Source organism: Centropristis striata, chromosome 4, assembly GCF_030273125.1.
Source record: "Centropristis striata isolate RG_2023a ecotype Rhode Island chromosome 4, C.striata_1.0, whole genome shotgun sequence".
NCBI lineage: Eukaryota > Metazoa > Chordata > Actinopteri > Perciformes > Serranidae > Centropristis > Centropristis striata.
Genome location: NC_081520.1, coordinates 10,021,199 through 10,043,652, shown reverse-complemented (window position 1 = coordinate 10,043,652; position 22,454 = coordinate 10,021,199). Strand labels below are relative to the sequence as shown.

Genomic DNA, 22,454 nt, shown 5'->3' with positions numbered 1-22,454 from the left:
CTGCAAAGTAAAAAGAGAGAAACTTGGTGTTGTCTCTCAGAGTTGTTCTGACCATTGGATGCGTTGTATCATCTGTTTTTTGATACTTGCTAAATAAATCCCGCACAAGGCTGTGATTCGAATCTATCTGTTCGTCAAGTGTTTTCTTTAAAGATTTTCTACTACAGTATCACCACCACACTTCTATATCGTCACCCTGTTAAAATAATCGCCTTACTCATTTTATCAAGTTTTGCAGGAAACACAAAAAACTTCACCAAAAGTGTAACATATGACATTTATTGATCATCAACCAAAAAGGATGTATCAAAGGCTAGTGGTATAGTAATAACACTGTGTGTAAATTATGTAACTTAAGAGAAATAAATGACCTAGGCAATTTTTGATCATGCCTTTGTGACTTAAGCAAGACATGGTAACACTTTATTTTGAAGGTGTCTACAAGAGTCACACAAGCCTGTCAGAAACATGACAAGTATCATGAGCATTTATGTTACTTCAGTGTCATTAATGTTCATGACACATCCCATGTCATGTTTATGACACTTTCATGTCACTCTTATGTAGACACCTTCAAAATAAAGTGTTACTATATCATGCTTAAGTCACAAAGGCATGTTCAAAAAAATGCCTAAGTCATTTATTTCTCTTAAGTTACATAATTTACACATTTTCTTTTGACTTAGGCATAATACATCTGCTTAAGTCACACACTTGACATAGGCCATTATCTTAAAGGGGTTAAATCACATGATCTGATCAACTGAGGATGTAGGTGATTTTACCATGGCCGGCGTCATGAGGTGATGATTTAGGCAAAAAAAAATACAATTTTGACAAAAAAAAGACTTATGCGATTATTTTAACAGTGTGACGATATAGAAAACATCCTGAGCTTATAAGCTTAAATTTGAGCCAAATATGACCTTTCAATCTTGAAAATTACTCTTGCTGCAGCCCAAATACTTCATTATACCTCAAATCAGACTAAAAATCATTTTCAGCTACTCACCTCCCAGAAGGACATGTACTGCCACTACAGCAAATAACATGAAAAACAGGGGGAAATGCATTTAAATTGTATTTAAAATATTTTGTCATATAAACAGATAGTTTGTTCAATTTGAGTAGTGTATAGTTACAAAACAGACAAGCATGACAATCATATGATCCAGAAGTCAACCATCAATAGTTATGAAAATTGCAAAAATACAATGAAGATAGATCATCAAAGTCCCCGGTGTCCAAGTTTACCGTAGGAAAAGCTTATCATAGAAAAACAGTAAGGCCAAAATATGAGTCATAGGCGTCATCCTTTGTTTTGTGAATAGTTTGAACATTTAGAGCAGGGCTCAAACACAAACTACACAATATCAGCACATCGATGAATGAACCATTATATTTTTATTATATATGAAATTATATTTTTATCCCTGTCTTCAGTAAGTATAGCATTAACAAGATCATGGTCAAAGTCACCAAATGCCTTTTAAATCATGAACTGGCTTTCATTTTTAAGTGTTCTAATTTGTGCTTTCAGCCTTTCAATCTCAGCTTCTTTCAAAGATAATATCAGTTTCAGGTTTGCATTCTCTTCTTCTAATTTATTTTGTTTTTCTGTAACCAGCTCCTCGTCTGGTTCCTTTTGCAGCTGGAGTTCAGGAAATGGGGTTTCTATGAAATACAATTTCAGTGTCAAGTTGTCATTCACTTCTTCTAATTTAATCTGTTTTTCTGTGATCTGCTCCTCCTCGGGTTCCTCTTTCAGATGGAGTTCAGGTTCTATCAAAGACAATTTAATGTGGTCATTCTCGTCTTCTAATTTAATCTGTTTTTCTGTCACCAGCTCCTCCTCAGGTTCCTCTTTCAGCTGGAGTTCAGGAAGTGGGGGTTCTATCAAAATCAATTTTAGGTGGTCATTCTCTTCTTCTAATTTAATCTGTGTTTCTGTCACCAGCTCCTCCTCAGGTTCCTCTTTCAGCTGGAGTTCAGGAAGTGGGGGTTCTATCAAAGACAATTTCATTTGGTCATTCTCTTCTTCTAATTTTATCCGTTTTTCTATGCTCAGCTCCTCCTCGGGTTCCTCTTTCAGCTGAAGTTCAGGAAGTGGGGGTTCTATCAAAATCAATTTCCGTTTCATGTGGTCATTCTCTTCTAATTTCATCCATTTTTCTGTGACCAGCACCTCCTCCGGTTCCTCTTTCAGCTGCAGTTCAGGATGTGGGGGTTCTATCAAAGACAATTTCAGCGTCAGGTTGTTATTGTCTTCTTCTAATATAATCTGTTTTTCGGCGACCAGCTTCTCATCAGGTTCCTTTCTCAGCTGGAATTCAGTAAGTGGGGGTTGCTCAAGATTCTCTGGAAAGACAAACGTTTACATGTTAATGTTTGTAATTAAATTCTTTATCTTTCTTCCCTTTTTGCAGTTGCCATTTGTTAGCAACACTGGAGCGTCTTTGTCGACCCTGGAGCACCTCTTACCCCAACCTGCACACTTCTGGTTGAAAATGACATGCACAGCTAAAACACAAACAATGTTGGTTTTATGCAAGATCTATCTGAATTACAGCTACCTACTTCAAGAGAATCTGCTCAAGCAGAGCTGACCATGAAAGCCTTGCTGCGAGCCTTAAGAGTGTCTAAAAAGTGCAAATGAATGCCAAGAAAAGAGGTGTGGAACTGGAACCCATTGCAACAACACAGTACAACAACCTCACTGGTTATCTAGTATCCTTGTGGCTTTGTTGTAAACCCCCATGCCCACACCGTGGAACTTCACCTGATCGCAAGGTCACAGAGAGAGGAGAGTAAAAGCTCAAAATATGGGCTTTTATAAATTAAGTTCCCATCCAAGGAAAGCATCACCGTCTCCATAATTTTCAAAACAGACGGATGGAAGCTTCAAACTAAAAGAGTGTCATGCTTACTATTACCAAAAATGGGGCAGTTTGGGCTCACAGGTATGCCATGGTGATTTTTTTTGTGAGATGTGCTGAAGACTCCCACATGGAGGATTCACTTTGATGTAGCAAAATGAGAGCAGATAAAAAACAACCTTGATGGTTTTTTTTTATTACTTCATTACATTGTGTTAATTTGAGAATAACTCACCACTATCAGCAACACAATGTTGAGTCTCTTCTGCGTCACTGGTGCTGGTGGTGGAGGCGGAGGCATCTTGCAAACTGATTTTGCATCTGTACAACAACAATCTGTTGTATTACTTTCATATGGATTGCACTGAATAGATTAAATGCATTGTACATGAAATGTGTTCCCAAACACTTATAATCACAGAGGCATGCATGTACAAATAAGAATAGCCTGTACCGTTTTGTTGGTGGCTTTCGACTGCCTCCTGGACCTCGCCTTGACTGGCCAGGCACTTGAACAGCAAGCACAGGGTTGGGATTCTCAGGAGTAGGCTTCCCATTCACAAAATGCTACAAAGATTAAAATAAAATAGGTTCATAATGGCCTGTTAGTGCGTTATGATCAACACTGATATATACATTACAGGGCTGTATGTTAACTATTTTTTGCTCATACCACTGGTGCTACAGATGTTGATAGTTTTGTAGTGGAATCCACAACATTTCCTGCATTGGAATGTAGTTACAAACACCTCATATGCAGGATACACTCTAGAACATGTAAGATATGGTGCCACTGGTGTTAAAGATTAGATTAGATTAGATTTGACTTTATTAATCCCACAGCGGGGAAATTTCTTTGTTACAGCCGCAGAAAATCACACAATTTTAAGATAAGATAAAAAACAATCTAAGAAAAGACATTTAACAATATACAAAATATACAAAATAAAAATAATAATAATAATAATAATAATATACTACATACAACTTAGTGCAAATTAAGTGGAGAATGTGCAGAGTGCAGATTATATGCAAAAATGTTCAGGTTGTGCAGGTGTTGTACAGTCTTATGGCAGCTGGAATGAATGACCTGCGGAAGCGTTCCTTCTTACACCGTGGGTGTAACAGTCTGCTGCTGAAGGAGCTGCTCAGAGACTCCACAGTGGCATGCAGGGGGTGAGAGGGGTTGTTCATGATGGATGCCAGCTTGGCTAACATCCTCCTCTCACCCACCTCCTCTATGGAGTCCAGTGGACAGTTCAGGACAGAGCTCGCTCTTCTGATCAGTTTGTTCAGTCTGCTTCTGTCCCTGTCCGTGCAGCCCCCTCTCCAGCAGACCACCGCGTAAAAAATAGCGGAAGCCACCACAGAGTCGTAAAAGGTCTTGAGAAGAACCCTGCAGACACCGAAGGACCTCAGTCTCCTCAGCAGGTAGAGGCGACTCTGGCCCTTCTTGTACAGGGCATGGGTGTTAAAATGGTAAATCATCCGTAGCACAATCAATCAATCAATCAATCAATCAATCAATACTTTATTTTGGACACAGGGGCAGTCCACAACAATAAAGTAAAAACACAATAATAAAAATAAAATAAACAAAACAGAAACAAAAAGGACAGAGAAAACGCCAGTGCTTCCAAAGCCTTGAGCTGAGCCTGACCGTACTCATGGCAGGATTTGCCAGCACAGAAATTATGCTATTTGGTGACTGAGAAAGTCTACACATGAAGCTGAACATGAGGTTCCTGAGTACAGCAGGACATGTGGACACACCAACACTCACATACATTTGGCTAGCACTGCTCACTCTTGGCACATTAAGCAGCATCCTCAAGCCATCATTAAATGCCACCTTGAGGCTCTGAATACTGCTACTTTTGTAGTGCCACCACAAGTGAGTAGTATACACTGGGGTGCAGAACGTTTTAAAAAGAGTGATCTTCACATACAATGAGCACATACAGAATTTCCGTTTCAACATGTTGGCCTGTGCACACATCATACGGCATTGTCTTTGAATGTCCCTATCATCAGACAGGTCATCAGTCAAATAATGTCCTAAGTATTTGACCTCTTCACACGTTTTAAGGACAGTGCCTGAGAGAGAAGACAGGAAATGACAATTTATTGTCTTCCTTGCTTCTGACTATCATAATATTGCTCTTTTTACCATTGTATTGAATATCAAAGTCAGAGCCATATTGTGAACATACTCTGAGTAACTGCTGGAGGCCAGCACTTGTTTATCACAGACTGATTTTTTGTAGCATGTGCTACATATATGTAGCACTGTACAGCCCTGTATTGTTAAACTCCTAGCAACACTGCTAGCTAGCTTAGAGTGCTAATTTTACAGACGGTTTCATGAACATAAGTTTGTTGGACTAGTTCTGCACTAGTAGTGGTAATAATATTAGTTGACCGGAACCATAACTATTAAATCTGGGTTGTGTAATCTTATCTAACAAAGCTAGACAATTGTTAGTTAGCTCTTGTTTGCTAGCTCACAGCTTAACTTACCTTGGAGCAGACATATACGTGTTTGTTGATCTTGGAGATATTGAACTCGGAGTGGGGTCTCCCACACTGTTTGATCCACTGCCGGCAACGCTCCTCTTGTGTTTTGGGCTTCGGGAACGGGAAAAAAACGACGCCTCCTTCTAAACGCTCAGGGTACCTCGTATCGGATTTACAAACCCCGTATGAACACCGTTTCACCATGTTGCAGAGAGCTCAAAGCTTGGCGGACATTCTTCCTTTAGTTACGGTTGCTAAGGTGTGATTGGACGAGGAGCGTTTGAGGGAGGAGCGAAGCGAAGCGTCATTGTGTCTCACTCACCACTGTGTTTCTTATAAATAAAATTTTTCTTTTTGCCAAATACCACATACACAAATTTTTTCACAAAGTTTTCAAGTAAAGACACAAATTTCTTTTTGTTGAAGTCAGAGTTTGAACAGTATACCTTAACTCTCTCCTGTCTGTATTTTTTCTCTCTTTTTAACATTGCGTCTGTTTATTTTATTATTTATTTGATTTTGTTTCATTCTTTTCCATTTAATTATTCTTCTATTTTATTTTTTGCATTGTTTGTCTTTCTGTAACTCGTTTATTCTTCTTTGTAACTGTGCATTGTATTGCTGTTTGATATATAAAAAAAGAACGAAAAAAACTCATTAAGTGATAGATAGTGACAAAAAAACATTTATTGAAATGAAAACCTTTGCGTTTTTTAGTTTAAAGAGAGGTGAAATTGTAGAAACTCTTATGTGCTGCCCCTGCAGCTATTGGCAAGGTTTTTTTCTCTTACACATTTTTATTAACACTGCATCTTTCTTTTTTGTTTTTCTTCTTGGGTAGGACATCTAATGCCTGTGATTTGCTCAATGAATCCAGTAACAAACAAAAAAAAGACACACAACACTGGAATGTCCTAGTTAATAAGCCATCTATAACAGATTCACAGAAAAATTGTGTGAAATTAAATGTGGAGCGGATTTTTTCCCCCATATTCATCGAGTTTAGACACTGCAGTAGTTTTTTTAAACAGCATATTAATATAGTATAGTATACAATGTAAAATATTAGACCAGTGAGCACAACTTTATGGGAGCTAGTGAGTTGTATTTAATGATATGATTTATATGATTAATATAGATCCACACTCCGAGGCAGAAGGTAGCGCTATTTTTTTTTAATTTATTGAATACAAAATTCAAATATACAAATATTTCAGCCAATGTGCTCAATATAATAATACATATGACTAAGAAAATAGTTTAGCATTGATAAATAAATAGTAAATCGGAAGGTAGCGATAGTTTCCAGCAGCAGCAGAAACATGACATAACACAAGGAGTGTAGAAGGAGGAGAAGACACATGCGCAGTAAAATGCCTCCGGTGGGCGTCGGATTATGACGTCATTTGACCCTGTGTCTCCTCCTCCTGCTACACTCCTTTAAATCAACCCCTACAGCCTGTGACACAACCGCTGTGGAGGTAAACATGGCGACCATGGGACCTCTGGGGAGAATTGCTAGACTGGGCTCCAGCATCTGCAGGAACCATCGTTTAATTTTTAACAGAAGCGCACAGAAACGAGGGATAGCTTCTTGTATCGACGGTAAGTCGCCCAAAACGAGAACTGTTAGCGTTAGTTTGCAGACAGGTGTGTGTTATCATGAGAGAAAGTCTGAATAGCACCGCGGACCATTACTGAACTTTGTTAGCTAAGCTGATTCGTGTTGATATTCACCTTAACAGCTCCTTAACCACATGTCTCAACACCAAATCTGTCAGTCTTTTGACTGAGTGCATCAAGATACATTAAACAGTAAACGCATGGCCCGTTACCTAACTAGCTGCCATTGGTCCGTTTTACACCACCCCTCTTCTTAGGCAGGTTGCATGGGCGGATGTGTCGGGGAATTTTAGCAAATAAGATAACGTCACCCTGTTAAAATAATCTCCTAACTCATTTCTTCAAGTTTTGGAGGAAACACAAAAAACTTCACCTAAAGTGTAACATTGTGTGACATTTATTGATCAATTCACTCAAAAAGGATGTATCAAAGGATGGCTATTGGCATAGTAATAACACTAAATTATGTAACTTAAGAGAAATAAATGACTTAGGCGATTTTTTGAACATGCCTTTGTGACATGAGCAAGATATGGTAACACTTTATTTTGAAGGTGTCTACATAAGAGTCACACAAGCCTGTCAGAGTATTAATGTTACTTCAAAGTGTCATTAATGTTTATGACACATCCAATGTCATGTTTATGACACGCTCATGTCACTCTTATGTAGACACCTTCAAAATAAAGTGTTACCATATCTTGCTTAAGTCACAAAGGCATGTTCAAAAACTGCCTAAGTCACATTTTATTTTGACTTAGGCATAATAAATCCGCTTAAGTCACACACTTGACATAGTCCATTATCTTAAAGGTAAAATCACATGATCTGATCAACTGAGGATGTAGGCGATTTTACCATAGGTGGCCGGCGTCATGAGGAGATGATTTAGGCAAAAAAAAAAAAAAAATTGACAAAGAATGACTTAGGCGATTATTTTAACAGTGTGAAGATGAGGTAAAATAAGATTGTATTCATCTCGTACTGGAATCGTAAAAGCAGGTTAACATTCAGATCCCTTACTTAGGAAAAGTACAAAAGTATCAGCATCAAAATGTACTTAAAGTTTCAAAAATTAAAGTACTCATTATGCAGGATGGACCCGTCAGATTATTCTTTTTTGATTATTAGTATTATAATGATTATTGATGCATGTAAGCAGCAATCTAATTTTCTCCAGATAAGGCTCATTTTACTGTACTAAATATACTGTAATGAGGTTTTTAAAAAAAAATGTCTTATCACTTTAAATTTATCATGTGTTATGTTAAATCTTGACCTGAAAAGTAAATAAAGCTGTCGGTTAAATGTAGTGGAGTAAAAAGTACAATATTTCCCTCAAAATGTAGTGGAGTAGAAGTACATAGAAATGTAAACTAAATAAACATGCACACATGGATAAACACCTTATATACATAATAATACGTACTTGGCTTTTATTTTCTGTATTTTTAATATGGACAATACATAAAAATATCAGTAGATATGAACAGTATAGTAAAAGTTTTCCTCTGCTTTTTGTTGCAGCTGCTCATGGACTCACAGATGAACAGAAGGAGTTTCAAAAAATGGCCTTTGACTTTGCAGCCAAGGAAATGGCTCCACACATGGCAGAGTGGGACGAAAAGGTACGGTGGAGTAAACATACGCTATATTATTAATGCTGCATTCACATCCCCCTCTGAGGACCCCAGATTCACAAGTTGGGAAGTCTTTCTTCCAACTTTGGTGTTTTAAAGAGAATTAAGTCGACATGGACGATACAAAGACGATGTGCTGTGTAGAGCTAGATCAATATGGGATTTTTGAGACTCATTCTGATTTCTAAACAAGAAAAAAATCACTTATAATTATTATTGCGGCTGATACAGTAAAATTTTGAGCTAGAATTCAAATAGAATTCAAACTTTGATTGTTTCCCTTTCTTTTCTGTAATTGGCTTTGGATAAAAGCGTCTACTAAATGACTAAATGTGAATGTAAATAGACCTTTTCTATTTGGATTGTGAACCATCTTTTGCACCAATATGACTAAACAAGTATCAGACTTATAATCTTTTGTCAGAGGATACTCTCTGTAAATGTGAGCATAATTACAAGTGAAGTGTCCCTGAGTAAGAATATATGTTCTTTTTTTTCCTCCAGGAAATTTTCCCAGTAGAGACGATGCGAAAGGCAGCACAGTTAGGGTTCGGTGGGATTTACATTCAGCCAGAAGTCGGAGGTTCGGGACTTTCTCGGCTGGACACGACGATCATATTTGAGGCCTTGTCCACAGGGTGTGCCAGCACCACAGCTTACATCAGCATCCACAAGTACGAACCCAACATATGAAAATAACAGCATTTGTCTGAAATTAAAGTATAATGATTAATTATTCTGTAAATCAAAAGGACGAGAAGTTGAAGTTGACTAGAGATGGTTTTGTATGTGTACCAAATAATGAGTTCCCTTGTGAACATTTATTGAAGTTTGCAATATAATAATAACTGACTGATTTATTCTATGTATTTGCCTGCAAATTCGCATTATGCTCGTTTCTTTGCAGCATGTGTAACTGGATGATCGACACCTTCGGCAATACTGAGCAGAGGGAGAAGTTCTGTCCCGATTTGTGCACGATGGAAAAGTTTGCTTCCTATTGTCTCACTGAACCAGGTCAGTCTTCACACAGAAATAAAACATTTTAATACATAAAAGAACTTTGAAATGTATTGTGCATTAAATGTTTTTTTTTCTGTGTAATATTATTATGGTTGGTAATGTAAGTACCAGGGTTCGTGTACCATGACATTTCTCATTTCCCAGGCCTGGAAACGTTATGAAATCCTTAAAAGTTTTGTGAAAGTAATGGAATTTGTTTGTGCTATTGAAATAATTGGTACAGCAATGTCACATTGTGTACATTCCATGTAGCTTAGCTCTAATATGCGTTTTACGTTTACTATGATGCATGTATCAACAATGCATTAAAATAAATTAATCAGACGCTTCAAATAAATGTTGGGAATTTTTATATATTTACATAACCGTTTTAACCGTAAGCCTACATACTTTTTTGCCGCATTGGTTTCCTTAATTGTGTCCACTTAGTAATGGAAATTTTATTATGAATTCTTTTTTTTATTTTTTATTTTTATATTTTTTATTGCATTTTCCAACATAGACAAAAACAACAAACAACACACTGTGGCCACAGAAAACAAATATCCAATTAGTTATTACGTAATACAGACAATACAATGAAAATGCTCTGTCCCATTACAATTGACAGTGATGTAGCAAATACACATCTGGAAAAAAAAGAAGTGAAGAGTCGTTAAAAATAAAAAATATATTTTTTTTTTTCCAAAAATCTCAATTTCCATTTTGAGAGAAAGCTATTTTTTTTGGATAATTAAAAATAATAAGTAAATTAATGTCCTTCCTTATAACCCAAAAACATCAGTTAGCCAGTTTCCCTAAATTGCCATCTATCATCCCTTTTAACCCATTGAAGCCTGGAAATCAGATACGTCGTTTTGTAGTATTTGTATAAGCTCTCAAATACTTTTTGAATTTCATTTCTATCTGCTACAGAGGCTGAAAAATCTATTATTTAGTAGAAGAGTTGACACTTTTTTTTCCAGAATTTTTCCAGAATTTCCAGAAAATTAGAGGCTTATTTTAAAATCGCCCAGTGGTTTTTCAGGCCTCAATGGGTTAATACAATAGCTGTGAGTCGTTTACCAGCGTATTTAAAGAAGGGTGCCCAGATCTTTAAAACGTCACTATTATGAATTCTTAAAAAATCATTGGAAAGTTTTTAAATGTTGTCCATGAAAATGTGTAGGAACCCCTAAGTAAATTGTCTTTCATCTATGTTGCCCTTTGCATGAACTACAACACAATAATAACTTCATGATCTTTGTTTTTAGGCAGCGGCAGTGATGCTGCTTCACTTCTGACCACTGCACAGCTGAAAGGTGACCATTACATCTTGAATGGTTCTAAGGTAATTTATATTATATTTTTATATGTATTGTCAATGTATGTGTGGGTTTTTTAGCTCTTTTTAACTGTAAATACTTTCTTTAAAAGAGCCAGAAACATGCCTCGTCTCTTTGTGACCCTTCAGGCCTTCATCAGTGGAGGAGGAGACGCAGACGTCTACGTTGTGATGTGCAGAACGGGAGGGAAAGGACCGAAAGGCATCTCTTGTTTGGTGGTAGAGAAAGGAACCCCAGGCCTCAGCTTTGGGAAAAAAGAAAAGAAGGTAGAGTTCATTACTGTTGGATTGTCTAATTTAATTATGTCGCTCTGTAGCGAGTGTTAGCATGTGACCACTAGATGGCAGAAGTAGGTCACAGTAGCTCAACTGTTTTTCAATCTGCTCTCCAGGTGGGTTGGAACTCCCAGCCGACCAGGGCGGTGATACTGGAGGATTGTGCCGTACCAGTGAGCAACCGGCTCGGTGAGGAAGGACAAGGATTCAACATGGCCTTGAAAGGCCTGAATGGAGGCAGAATTAACATTGGTGAGGAGGAAAACACTATTCAAGAAGTGACCCCTTTATTGTAAAATATTATTAATGCTACCTAAATATGTCGTTTAGCTTGAAAAAAATGACTGCAGTCAGCCTGATAAAAGAAATTTGAGATCTTGAGATGATTCAATGTTTTCTTTGGAAGTTGACATTAAACTGAGACTATTCAACTTTTAGAAGATAAATTAGGATCATCTTTTATTAGCCCTACAATGGGGTTTAAAATATTTTATAAGTTATATATACAGTAACTAGAATCATCAGTACAAATGCTAAATACGGTTTAATAATGTCGTCAAAATGAAGGTTTTCATTTTTGTGCGCATTTTTGTGTGTGTGTGTTAAAAATATGTACACAATTAACCCAATAAATAAAAGTTCCAGTGTGTAGCAGGCTGAGTTTTATAGATGAAAAAAGATGAAAAACAAAACAATTGGGATTATTCACAGCAAATTCTGCAATTAATAATACATTTTTTTTATCACTTGAAAGCCCTGATAATACTAACTGATTAGTAAATAAATTGTAAAAAGGCAAAATATATTAGACAGTGAATTGTTGTATTGCACTTTGTAAAATATTTATATTGATGTTGCACAGTTGAGTATCAATTAATATTCCCATCTGGGATGATACCTTAACCTTATAAGAACATGTATGTACATATTCATTACTTAAAAGTTGAATTCATAAGCAGTAAAATTCACCCCACTCACCTTCACTTGGTTACATTACTAAACTTTAGACAAATTGCTGTAGAACTGATATGCTAACTATATGATGACAGACCTACTGTTTTAAATGTTCCCTGTTGTTGCAAAATGTTACAAACTCTTTGGTTTAAAGGCAAAAAAGGGTGACAAAACTTTCTTTCCTGTGTTCTTGACATGAGGTCCAGCTTCTTATTAAGCAATTTATATATAACTCTCTTCCAACAGCTTCCGTTTCTCTTGGGGCGGCACATGCCTGTGTGCAGCTCGCCAGTGATCATCTGTTAGTACGCAAACAGTTTGGAGAGACGCTCTCCAACAACCAGGTGAGTCGCTCATACAAGTTCTGAGGCAATGTGAGACTGGTCCTAAAAGAGGTAAAAGCTATCTTAAATTTTCCTTCATTTTCTTCCTGTCCCTGTTTTCATTTTGTAGTTTCTCCAGTTCAAACTGGCAGAAATGGCCACCAAGTTGGTTGCGTCTCGTCTAATGGTGCGTAACGCTGCCACAGCGCTGCAGGAGAACCACCCCGACGCCTCGGCTCTCTGCTCCATGGCCAAACTCTTTGCCACAGACGAGTGCTTTAACGTGAGTTACACCAAGTAAAAATAGGTGTATTTAAAAAAAAAAAAGTTTTTCACTTATTTCTCCCTTTTCTACATAATTACTTGTTCTTACTCAACAGATCTGCAACCAGGCTCTTCAGATGCACGGTGGGTACGGATACCTCAAAGACTACGCAGTGCAGCAGTTTGTCCGAGACATCAGAGCACATCAGATCATAGAGGGTGAGCCTTTTAAACAGTGCCTTTAAATTTTTTTAATTGTATCAATTTCGTGTTTTTTTAACTTTTTTTCTCCTTCGTTCTCCCTAAAGGCACAAATGAGGTGATGAGGTTGGTCATTTCCCGAAGTCTGCTCTCAGAGGCCTGATAACTCTTTTCCTCTGGATCTTCAGTAGTGACCATATTGTTCTGGTCTCCCACTCTGGTTTGTTACTGTGTGACTGTTTTTTTTCCAGAAATGCACTCTATGCTGTGGGTTTTCTAAAAGGTCAAGGGTGATTGGAGGTAAACTAGTCAGTTAAATGTAGGTTTTTTCTGTTGTAATATCGGTTCTTTTGTTTCATTTTTAGCACCACTGGTAGCAAAGCTCTCGGGATGACAATGCTGACTCATCAGTCTGTCCAGAGTGAAATCTCAATAACAGTTGCACAGATTTACAAGAGAATTCATCCTGAGGGGAACATGTTTAACAAATCTCATGGCCATCCATCCAACAGTTGTGAAAATACTTCACCAAAAGCCATAAAAGTCGAGCTCATGGTGGCACCAGGGGAGTCAGAGGATTATCAAAGTCAGTAGGATTTATTCTCCGGGAAAGTTCTGTGATAATGGAGTTTCTGTAATCCATCAAGTAGTTGAGATTTTTTTTTGTCTGTAACAGAGCGGTGGAGCAACTGACATTGTCATCCCTAGACTCTTTATTATGCAATTAAACAGATCTGGTTTGAGAGCAAAACTTTCCACACTGCATTCAAAACTGTTTTGTGTAAATCCTGTTAACTGTGTAAATCCAAAAGTTTTCTTGCAAAATCCAAAAGTTTTAATGTTGAACCCAGATGATTTGCTTGGTGTTGAGCTGAATCTTGTGTGCGGGACCTACGCCGAAAGATGTAAGACACATTTCTATTACCCAGCCTCGATCAGAGCGACAACATCCACTGTTAGTGAATGAGAGTTTTGAAGTCTGGAGAAGAAGAGCAGGGCTGGAGATGACAGAAATCAATCCTTATTTTGTCAGCCAGTAGCCGCTATCTTAGCTCGATTATCTGATCATTCACCTGTCATTGGCTGTCTTAATATCCTGTATGACATTGTACATGTAGCCACTAATTAAGGATTTTAGATTGTTTTAAGACAGGTCCCGATTCTGCTCATGGCAGGCAAAAAATGTTCAAAAGCAAAACTTTTTGATTTGCAAAGCTTTAGATCTGCCATAATACATTTTGAGCACATTTTTTACTTGCAATAAAATGTTTTGATTCCAGTGTCCATTGTTTTGCCCTCAATCTTGCAGTGGTATTAATCTAAGCGTAGATCAGGAAAAGTTTTTGTTTTTTTTTCATCTGAACATTGTTTTCTTCAAAGCTGCTCATTTAGATTCAAAGTTTAACACTAACATCTATGTTGATAAAATGGTGTGGTTGTTTTATGTATCAAACATGTTTATCACATGCAGCTCTGAGCCTAAAGTGGCCTTTTAGATCTTATTTATATTCAGGGTTACTGTAATGTAATTGATGACATAGTTAAAACATGGGTTATGTATTAAAATGGCACATTATAAATTATGTCTGCTCATCACACTCCAAATAAAATAACTGATTTCATAAAAGGAATCTGCTTCTTTTTTTTGGCACCCTGAATCCTCCTTAAACTGGTAAGATATTATTTACATTATATGAATTACTTGTGTGTGTTCATAGTTGATAAGTCATAAATTCTCAAATCAAACACTCCAGAACACTTTATTGAAAATAATTATCAACAATCAGAACTGTATTAAAAGTGCTACATGTAGCCGCTCAGCATAAATAACTCACTGTCACATTATTTCCAGAGTTCACAAGAAAACAAACGACCATCAGCAGGAAGGTTGGTCTGATATCTCATCGACTACCGGCCTCGTATGTTTACAGTAATTATATCACGCTATACCAAGCACCTTTGAACGAGATAGCAAGAAACCATCAACATGTTGTACTCACTATTTTGATTACATTCCAACTACCATAACAGGCAATATACTCATAAATGTTTTCTCAGAAGACGTCAGTATCATGAAACCTACTGACGCTGTTAAAGTAGGCTAAATAAAACAACCCTCACATGAAAGAAAATGTGGGTTTAAAACATAAAAATACCTGAATTGTGATTTTTAACTAGTGCAGGTAGCCTGAGAGAAATGACTGAAACGTGATTCTTACACAGCCACTCAAACAAAATAAAAAAACTATATGTTTAGTTATAATACAAATGCTGCCAAAACATAACTGCCAAATGGAAATGCAAAATTCAGCCTTCATGGTTTACGGTTTTCAGACACACTGTAAGTCTTGAAATCATTGGCGTTTTACATGTGCTGCCTTAAAATTATAACACTGGATTCCACATTGAAAACATCCTTTTTAGTGTAAAGAAAAACATATTTCTTTAAACAAAAGGAAATGTAAATTAAGCTGAAGGAACCTGTGAGACGTTTCCTTCTCTCACCTGACTGAACTAGTGCAGTTAGCCTGAGAGAAGTGATTGAAACGTGATACCTACACAGCCATATAAACCATAATATTTCGATACGTTTAGGTATCAAACTTTGCCAACACATTATACTTCCAGCTTCATTAGCTTACAGTATTTAGACACACTGCATTAGGTCAACCCAACTATATTGAAATCATTGGCGTTTTACATGTGCTGCCTTAAAATCATAATACTATTGGATTCCATACTGAAAAAAAAACATTTTTAAGAATGTAAATGAAAACATATTTCTTTAAAAAAAGAATTGTAAATTAAACTTCTCTCACCTGACTCTGAACTAGTGCAGTTAGCCTGAGAGAAGTGACTGAAATGTGATCCTTACACAGCCATACAAACCATAATATTTCTATACGTTTAGGTATCATATAAACGTTGGCAAAACATTATATTTTGCAAGAAGTGCAAAGTCCAGCCTCAGTGGTTTACGGTATTTAGACACACTGTAGTAAGTCAACACAACTGTCTTGAAATCATTGCCGTTTTATATGTGCTGCCTTAAAATCATAATACTATTAGATTCCATATTGAAAAACATCCTTTTAAGAGTGTAAATAAAAATATATTTCTTAAAAAAAGAAGAAGCTGAAGGGACCTGCGAGACGTTTTATTCTCTCACCTGAATGTGAACTAGTTTAGCCTGAGAGAAGTGACTGAAAAGTGTTCCTTTCACAGCCATACAAATCATAGTATTTGTATATATTTAGTTATTATACAAACGTTTATATTTTGCAAAAACTCTTAAATAAACTGAACTGTTGGTTATTGTTTACAGTATCCAGACACTGTATAAAGTTAAAGGGGAATTTTGTCATTTTTCAGAGGCCTGTTTCCATAAAGTGAGTTTAGCAAATAGTGCCAGGATTATTTCAGTAAACATGACTCATTTTCTGTTGATTTGGTTCAATAAAGCATAAATCCAAACACAGCTGCTTAACCTATGCTGGGAAAGTTCAATTTGCATGACGGAACTGAATCAACTTTAAATGAGTAAATAAAATTAAATAAACCTGGCTTATTTGGTCATTTTTTAAAAACTGATCCAGTATTGAGGGTGCTGCAGCCGGTGTTACGAATTAACGAGTGACCCTGTTAACTGGTGACAGTCAGCCGGATGAGTCCCTGGGTGTCGTAACGGTTTCCCTCTTTGTTTGGTTTTCATGAAAAAGTCAAATTTTTGGATTCTGTTTGAGTAAAGATCTGTGAGAGGAAATTCCGTATCAAAGAGCCTTGTCCGTAACACAAATGCTGATCCAAGATTGGACACCTTCTTAAGGCAGAGCAGAGGTAAGCTAATGTTGTTAGCTTTTCAAAAAATTGACTGTGTTGATCGTAGGGTGTATATAAACATGGACAGTCTGACAGGTCCATAAGGCCGGAGACATACTTTCTGTTAGCTACTTGTTCGCGTGCGCACGATGGCAAATGTCTCGTTTGCAGAAATGAACGCTCTGCGTCTGCAAGATGCAATAAACACGTGAACAGTAGGGACATATAGGAGGAGTACTCACCATTTTTTTTTATCATCTACAATGGCCCAGCTGTCACTTTTTCTCCCATGATCTCAGAATTAACAAATTGAATTACCTCATGAATGGTTGCCATGTTTGTTATTTATATCCTGCAAATCCTGTAGTTTTATAGGGTCTGACTTCTCTGGTGTGCCCTCTGGTGGAAACCTCCAGTAACGCACGTTGTACACAAGCAACACCGCCAGATGTATACGTGACCGTGTGCTTAAACAGCAAGAATATCTCTATGGCAGTAAGGCTCTTTCCAGGATATTTTGGATTCACTTTTGTATAATGGGAAGAAGTAGAAGCGTATCATCCATTCTTTGTACAGACTATGGTGTTGACCTGGCATCAATACACACAAAAGCATAGCAGGATATAATTATCACAATTATAATAGCGCTATCACTCAATACTGGGTTTGGCTAAGATCAAGTGTAGTCTCAATACTGGATACATTTCTGAAATTGTTGTCACTTTGACACAAAAACAGGCTAAGAAATGCCATAATTCCCCTTTAACACCTTTTGAAATCATTGGCGTTTTCAAGGAAACCTTACTAAAAATAATTATATTCGGATTCCATTTTGGAGTCCTCTTTGTAAGAGTGCAAATAAAAATATATTTCTTAAAAAAAAGGAACAAAAAGAAAAAGAACAAACCGTAGAGACCTGTGAGACATTTTTATCTCTCACAACCTTTCAGGTGTTCATGGAGAAAGTGCTTTCCATTTCAAGGCATACTTTCTCTCCATCCGTAACCACTGTCCTTCTGCTGGCCTACACCAGTGAGCCGGCTTGGCTCTGAGCAGGCACCATGACAGCTACAGCTCCCATGCGTGTCAGAGTGGAGGAGCTGATTTGTGGGGAGACAGTGAGCGAAGGTGGCACCTGAGGCTGAGCCCCCTCAGTCCTGTTGGGGATGGCGACCAAGGGGCTCCTCAGAATCTGCGGAGGGGCCCCGTTTGTACTGGGAGGTCGCTTGTGTTTGCGTGACGGGGTTCCTCCGATGTTGTAGCCAGGAAGTCCCTGCAGCGTGTTGGCTTCTCCGGGTCGCAGCTGGTAGGCGTTGATCACCGAGCCGGTGTCTGACAGCGACGTGGGCGAGTATGGGTAGTGGTAGTTGGGCTGGTGGGGGTCTCGGGGCCGAGGGCTGGTTGCTATGGAGGACAGCGTGCCATTCTTGGATACGATGTCCGAGCCGGTGTTGCTCTTTGCCCACGATACACGCTTTGGTGCCTGAGCATCCTCCCTGTGACAGGGAGAGAGAGAAGAGAGAAGAGAGAGAGAGAAAGAGAGAGAGAGGAGAGAGAGAGAGAGAGAGAGAGGAGATCAAGAAGGAAGCAGAGGAAGCAAAAACTCATAATTAATGAAAATGAGTCAAATCAAAAATGACAAAAGGGAAATAGGGCAACACACATTCAGCTTCAGTGTTTCATACTCACAGTGAGTTCTGACACACAAACATTGGTACACTGCAGATTTTTTAATGACTCATACTATCTTACACAGTAAGAGGGAAATTTACAGATACTTTGAACAAGTAAAATTAATAATAGATAATAAAAATACTTACAAATAAGAGTACTGTATGTAAATCAGCAAAATAAATTATAGTAAAAGTACTAGATTGTTAGTTAATTTACAATTGTAATTTTCTGTTAAAGTTACTTATGTGAAAATTTTAACATTTTCTTTGGCATTGCATTTTCTCTGATCAACTCAATATCATAATCAGTGACTGCAGAAGCAAAGTCGCTGTTGCTGTTGATTTAATAAAGAAAAAAAATGCAAGAAAAAAAATGTGAGTGCTCACCCTACTTGTTTGTGCATTTAATGGATCTATGCTTCAGACTGACTGTGCCCTCAAGAAATAAAGAGCTTATGAGTACAGCCCCTTCCTTTCTACCCTTTTGCCAGAAAGTATAAAGAAAAGCACAATATTCAAGTTAAGCAAGAGTACAGTACAGTTATGGTACCTGGTTTCTTTTTGTTTCTCTTTCCAGCATTGCAAAACCATCCCTGGTAATATCTGTACTGTAAAGCCCATTTTTACAAACACACATTCACTCAGGGTCCACTATGTACACCTGTGCAGTCTAATATAATCTATTACAACTGCGCTGCCTCAAAGTACTTTTATGATGAGGATCTTTTTTTTTTTTAATGCAATCATTCAAATACACATTTTAGCACAAAGGTCACAGTTTAGTGATGGTGTTTTACCAGACTGTATTTTATTCAGCTCCCCCTGCCCCCCTCATGTATGTAAATCATAGCTTATTTAAATAAGGAAGAAACAAACTAACAATGAGCTACAGGTGGAGTTTTTGACTGAATTGTGGTATTGGATTAGCCTGGCTAACACCAGACAAATCTCAAATGAGATTTGGTCTGGAAACCAACCGTTCATTTCTCCTTAGAGGCGGTGTGGTTTACGATCCTCCGGAGCCGTTTATTGGGCGCTTAGAATGTCTATCATACGCGTCTGTAGGTAGCTCTTAGCCAATCAGATCAGTTATATCAGATGATGTAGTAGAGCAACAGAAATGGATGTTTGTTGTGTGTGTGTCTGTGAGAGAGTGTTGCTTGCTGCTTTGCTTCTCTAGTTCTCGCTTTCTGCAAGATTTATTTTCACGCTTTATTCCCCCTCATGTCATTCAGCCACACACATCCACTGATTTTATGGGCAATCAACAAGCTGCTGCGGGTCTCTGGGGGCTCCGCTGTCCCCCGGCTCGTAGCCAGATCACTGCCGTTACGCTAGCGCCGGTGATTAGCGCCGCTAGTGCCGGTGATTAGTGCCGCTAGCGCCGGTGATTAGCGCTAATAGTTAGCTAATAGTCCCGCTACCGGTGATCTCGCTACGAGCCGGGGGACAGCGGAGCCGCCGAGAGACCTTTCGCCTTTCAACTTTCGCTCTAAACTATTTAAAACTCCATCTACAGCTAAAGAGAGTTTCGCGTCTGCAGCAGCCATGTTGGATCCGTAAGAAAACTACAAGCTTCCAAGTGCCGAGTAGTACGCGTCATCGTCTTGCCGTCCCTCCCCGCTCTGTGATTGGATCCCTAAAACAGGGCTAAGAAACTGTCTTGGTTTCCAGACCGCCTGGAGGTTCGAAATTAAATTCGAGCGTGCAAGGCAGTCTGGGTATACCCAGGCTAGTATTGGATTGCATTAAACTGCACAGTTGTACCTAATAAAGTGCTATAGTGTATAGTGAAACTCTCACTTGATCTCATTGGCCATCTCCTCTTCAGTGTCCCTTCTCCTTTTCAGAATGAATATGAGGAAGAGCACCATGGCCACCAATCCCACCACCGACCCCAGTGTAGCTGCTGCAATCATGCCTGCATTGGAGGCTGGGAAACAGATCACAGATCAGTATTAATGGAAGTGTTGAACACACTGGTGTGTAGCGGAGTAAAAAAAAATCAGTGTACTTACAGGTGATAACCTCCAGGTTAATGGAGCAGCTGTCAGAGCCGGCAGTGTTGCTGGCTCGGCAGATGTACTTCCCTGACATGCTTTTAGTGAGGTTGCTCAGCCTGAGGGTGCCGTGTCTCTCATCTGCAAAACAACCACACAGTTACACACACACCGTCACAATCAGATATTCATGTAATCTGTGCAAGTGGGCTCGGCACAGCTAGGAGACTATATAGGTCGACATCAAATTGTTATACCACAATATTACACACTAGGGAACTATGTTGCAAGAGTGGCAAACACAACTTTACTGCAAGAATAGAGCGGATTGTGTCCCTATCAAAATCTGTCATCGATCATGTATATAGAGGAAACAGTGCAGTTATTAAATGAAAAGAAATTGACAGAAATCGAAAACAATTTCTCCCTTTTTATTCTTTCTGAGAGTTCAGCTAGTTTTTGGCTGTTTTACACTTGGATTTATATACAGTATATTTGTATGTCAGTGCGTTTGTTAAAAGGCTTCAACTGGGCACAAAACATAATTCATTAAAATAAATACTGAGTACTGATCTACTTAATTTATTAATTAAATATAATAGCAATAATGCAGCAGAATGATTTAGGAGGTTATTGATATCCTCCTGTGCAAGGAGCAGGATGTAAGTCATGTATATCTCACTTTGTTTTTTTAAACATATAGTCGGATGACATTAGACATGGGTGATTACAAGCTTTTTTTCTTATTTTATTTAGCAAATATTTATATTAAAAAGGGTTAAAGATAAAAATTACAGTCTATGCTCTTTGTTTTGTTATTAATATATGTATCATTAATATATATATATATATATATATATATATATATATATATATATATATTACTGAGTTGTCTGTTTCTGTATTGATATAATTATGTATTATTTATGTTTTCTGAAATACTAAAAAAGGTGTTAAAATAGTCATAATAAATAATTACTTCAGTGATTATATTTTCCTCTCCATTTACAGATATACTGTATGGAGTATTACCGTGTCATCTGTATCATGATACCATCATTATATGCAACATATCATGGTCGTGTTAAATCATTATTTACTGATTCCCACTTATAATCCAGAATTTAATCCACTTTTGGCCCTTATCCATTATCTACAATAAAACGTTTGGCATTGGTGCGATCCCCCAGCAGACTGCTCTGCAGAGGATTCTGCAGTCTTCCTATATAATGATGTTTGTCAGCAGTTTTTTTTAAAATATTTTCTCACACTAAAGTTACAACACAGCAAGTAACAAAGTAAGTGTGTGCACATCCAAACACTCTGCTTCTCCTGCCACATCTGGCTTTAAAATGCTGTGTTGTTGCAAACATAGGCTGTAGGAAAATAAACAAGCTTTATGAGGGACTTATCACAACAAATCCTTTGAAATCCAATCTTAGAAGGCACATTGCAGCTTGTCTTCATCTGATGTGTTTTTGTTTGTTTCATAGGGAACGGGTTGAAATACGAGTTGATCTGTTTTTGTGGGGTCACCCTCTTCAAGTGTTTTTTCGGACGGGTGGGTGTCGTGTTGTCGCTCTGCGCTGAGTCAATCCCCACAGTAGTGCAACACAGGGACTCATCCAAATCATCCCAGATGAAAAGTCAAGGGTCACATTATGTCAGTGCCCAACATTTTCAAGCAAGAGCCCAGAAAATCCTTAACAATCATTGTGTCCGAACAGCTGCCTCCGTCCCAAGTTTGGGTGGAGAGCTGATAGGGTTTTGTGTTTTTTTTTATCCTGCACCATCTGCTGCGACACCAATAGGAACGAGGTTAATGTCCGGCAGGTGCACACAGTAAATCTGTCTCTCACTTTAGATTTTAGATGGTGTAAGAAATCATATGTTATTATTTGCTGCTGGTGAGCACTATCAGTCCACGTTGGTCTAATTAAT

The 22,454-nt window shown here is 37.9% G+C and overlaps 3 protein-coding genes across 3 annotated transcripts in view; 1 reads left to right on the top strand and 2 right to left on the bottom strand.

The window, feature by feature from the left end:
* Positions 1 to 691: 691 nt before the first annotated feature.
* On the bottom strand, positions 692 to 5,635 carry si:ch73-311h14.2 (uncharacterized protein LOC556846 homolog). The gene is made up of 4 exons (XM_059331548.1): positions 5,397 to 5,635; positions 3,331 to 3,443; positions 3,112 to 3,197; positions 692 to 2,358 (listed from the first exon to the last, which is right to left on the bottom strand). The coding sequence occupies exons 1-4, from the start codon at positions 5,595 to 5,597 to the stop codon at positions 1,490 to 1,492; spliced, it is 1,269 nt and encodes a 422-aa protein (XP_059187531.1). The 5' UTR covers positions 5,598 to 5,635; the 3' UTR covers positions 692 to 1,489.
* A 1,223-nt stretch (positions 5,636 to 6,858) lies between these two features.
* acad8 (acyl-CoA dehydrogenase family, member 8) lies at positions 6,859 to 14,648 on the top strand. The gene is made up of 11 exons (XM_059331243.1): positions 6,859 to 6,998; positions 8,544 to 8,644; positions 9,161 to 9,330; positions 9,564 to 9,673; positions 10,933 to 11,009; positions 11,133 to 11,270; positions 11,396 to 11,531; positions 12,480 to 12,577; positions 12,687 to 12,839; positions 12,937 to 13,039; positions 13,129 to 14,648. The coding sequence occupies exons 1-11, from the start codon at positions 6,881 to 6,883 to the stop codon at positions 13,182 to 13,184; spliced, it is 1,260 nt and encodes a 419-aa protein (XP_059187226.1). The 5' UTR covers positions 6,859 to 6,880; the 3' UTR covers positions 13,185 to 14,648.
* A 117-nt stretch (positions 14,649 to 14,765) lies between these two features.
* Positions 14,766 to 22,454, bottom strand: part of esamb (endothelial cell adhesion molecule b) — a 53,630-nt gene continuing 45,941 nt past the window's right edge. Inside the window, exons 5-7 of the mRNA XM_059331242.1 lie at positions 20,532 to 20,654; positions 20,317 to 20,446; positions 14,766 to 18,336 (exon numbers count right to left, since the gene is read on the bottom strand). Of these exons, the coding sequence (XP_059187225.1) occupies positions 17,865 to 18,336; positions 20,317 to 20,446; positions 20,532 to 20,654 (725 nt within the window). The 3' untranslated portion in view covers positions 14,766 to 17,864. The remainder of the gene's footprint in view (positions 18,337 to 20,316; positions 20,447 to 20,531; positions 20,655 to 22,454) is intronic.

Coding starts and splice junctions, on each gene's coding strand:
- acad8 (XM_059331243.1), top strand. CDS start 6,881: ATGGCGACCATGGGACCTCTGGGGAGAATTGCTAGACTGGGCTCCAGC. Junction 6,999..8,543: donor GATAGCTTCTTGTATCGACG/GTAAGTCGCCCA, acceptor TTTTTGTTGCAG/CTGCTCATGGACTCACAGAT. Junction 11,532..12,479: donor TGGAGGCAGAATTAACATTG/GTGAGGAGGAAA, acceptor CTCTTCCAACAG/CTTCCGTTTCTCTTGGGGCG.
- si:ch73-311h14.2 (XM_059331548.1), bottom strand. CDS start 5,597: ATGGTGAAACGGTGTTCATACGGGGTTTGTAAATCCGATACGAGGTAC. Junction 3,198..3,330: donor CGAAAGCCACCAACAAAACG/GTACAGGCTATT, acceptor GTTGTTGTACAG/ATGCAAAATCAGTTTGCAAG. Junction 2,359..3,111: donor ACATTGTGTTGCTGATAGTG/GTGAGTTATTCT, acceptor TTGTCTTTCCAG/AGAATCTTGAGCAACCCCCA.